The following is a 1,306-nucleotide window of genomic DNA, read 5'->3' on the forward strand; positions in this document are numbered from 1 at the left end:
CACACTGGGGGGAACAGCAGGAGGCCATTCAGCCCCTTCCCCAGCCTGTCACACTGGGGGGAACAGCAGGAGGCCATTCAGCCCCTTCCCCAGCCTGTCACACTGGGGGGAACAGCAGGAGGCCATTCAGCCCCTTCCCCAGCCTGTCACACAGGGGGGAACAGCAGGAGGCCATTCAGCCCCTTCCCCCAGCCTGTCACACAGGGGGGAACAGCAGGAGGCCATGCAGCCCCTTCCCCCAGCCTGTCCCACAGGGAAATAGCAGGAGGCTATTCAGCCCCTTCCCTGGCCTGCCGCACAGGAATAGGTTCAGTGTATGTAAATGGTACCTAGTCGGCTCTCACCTATACACCTGGTCACCTCTTTGGAAACCTCTGCCACTCAATCTCCATCTCCAACCCTCTGGACAATCACGTCTGCTCTGCTGTGCTCACTCCCCACACATTCTCTCGTCCAATCACCATGTCACTCTTTCACTCACTCTTCAGCTTCTCCCATGGGGCGCACTGTCTCTCCACGTCCCCCTGTCCAATCCCCAAACTCTCCAGTACCCCGCACCCCCCTCCCTGCCAACGCCAGGACCTCTCCTGTTTCTTTGTGTCCACCTCTGGGATCCTCCTGACCTCGTGTTGCAGCCTAACCCGTGGGTGCCCTCCCCTCCCCTCCCCTCACTCACTGAGCAGCAGGCGTTGGCCCTCTCCACCTTGGTCAGATCTTTGAGGTTCGTGTCGAACACGTTCATCTTCTCCACCAGGCAGCAGAGGGCAGTCTCAGTCGCCTCGCCCACCTTCTCGTACGTTCCTTTTACCTGGTGGGGATGGGCAGAGAATCACACAGTTCAGACGCGGCAGCTCTCCCAGAGACAGGGGGCGGGGAGGTGGGCATGCTGGGGCAGAGCCCGGGGAAGGAAGGGAGAGCGGGGAAGTAGGGTGACAAACACCGAGGGGTTGGGTACCTCGTTGTAATCCAGCGCCGAGTCATTACACAAGGCACAGATAGTGGCCAGTTCGACCAGGGCATCGTACTGCCCACAGCGGACCACACGCCCATTCCTCAATCTGTTCAACAAGAAGCAACACATCAGACCTGCTGACCCAGCAACACTGCTGCCCAGCTGCAGGGACCCGGCACCCGGTCTGTAGGGAGCCGGGCCCTGACACAGGAGGGTTCCCGAAACCCCACCCCCCCCACCACCGAGCCCCCACTCAGCCCACAGGCGGCAGCAGCAGCAACTCCTGGGGAAGCACCTACCCCCAGGGATGGAGAGTGGGGCACGGGGAGGAGCTCGCACAATCCAGGCACCCCC

General features: G+C 61.6%; 1 protein-coding gene across 1 annotated transcript; it reads right to left on the reverse strand.

Moving 5' to 3' along the window:
* Window positions 1-676: 676 nt before the first annotated feature.
* On the reverse strand, window positions 677-1,125 carry LOC122545456 (sarcoplasmic/endoplasmic reticulum calcium ATPase 3-like; the record flags this gene model as incomplete). Its single annotated transcript, XM_043684474.1, has 2 exons — window positions 956-1,125; window positions 677-808 (listed from the first exon to the last, which is right to left on the reverse strand). Coding segments are annotated over exons 1-2 (258 nt in total), but the record flags the coding sequence as incomplete, so codon positions are not given.
* Window positions 1,126-1,306: the final 181 nt, after the last annotated feature.

This window comes from Chiloscyllium plagiosum, unplaced genomic scaffold (genome assembly GCF_004010195.1).
Source record: "Chiloscyllium plagiosum isolate BGI_BamShark_2017 unplaced genomic scaffold, ASM401019v2 scaf_73174, whole genome shotgun sequence".
Taxonomy (NCBI): Eukaryota; Metazoa; Chordata; class Chondrichthyes; order Orectolobiformes; family Hemiscylliidae; genus Chiloscyllium; species Chiloscyllium plagiosum.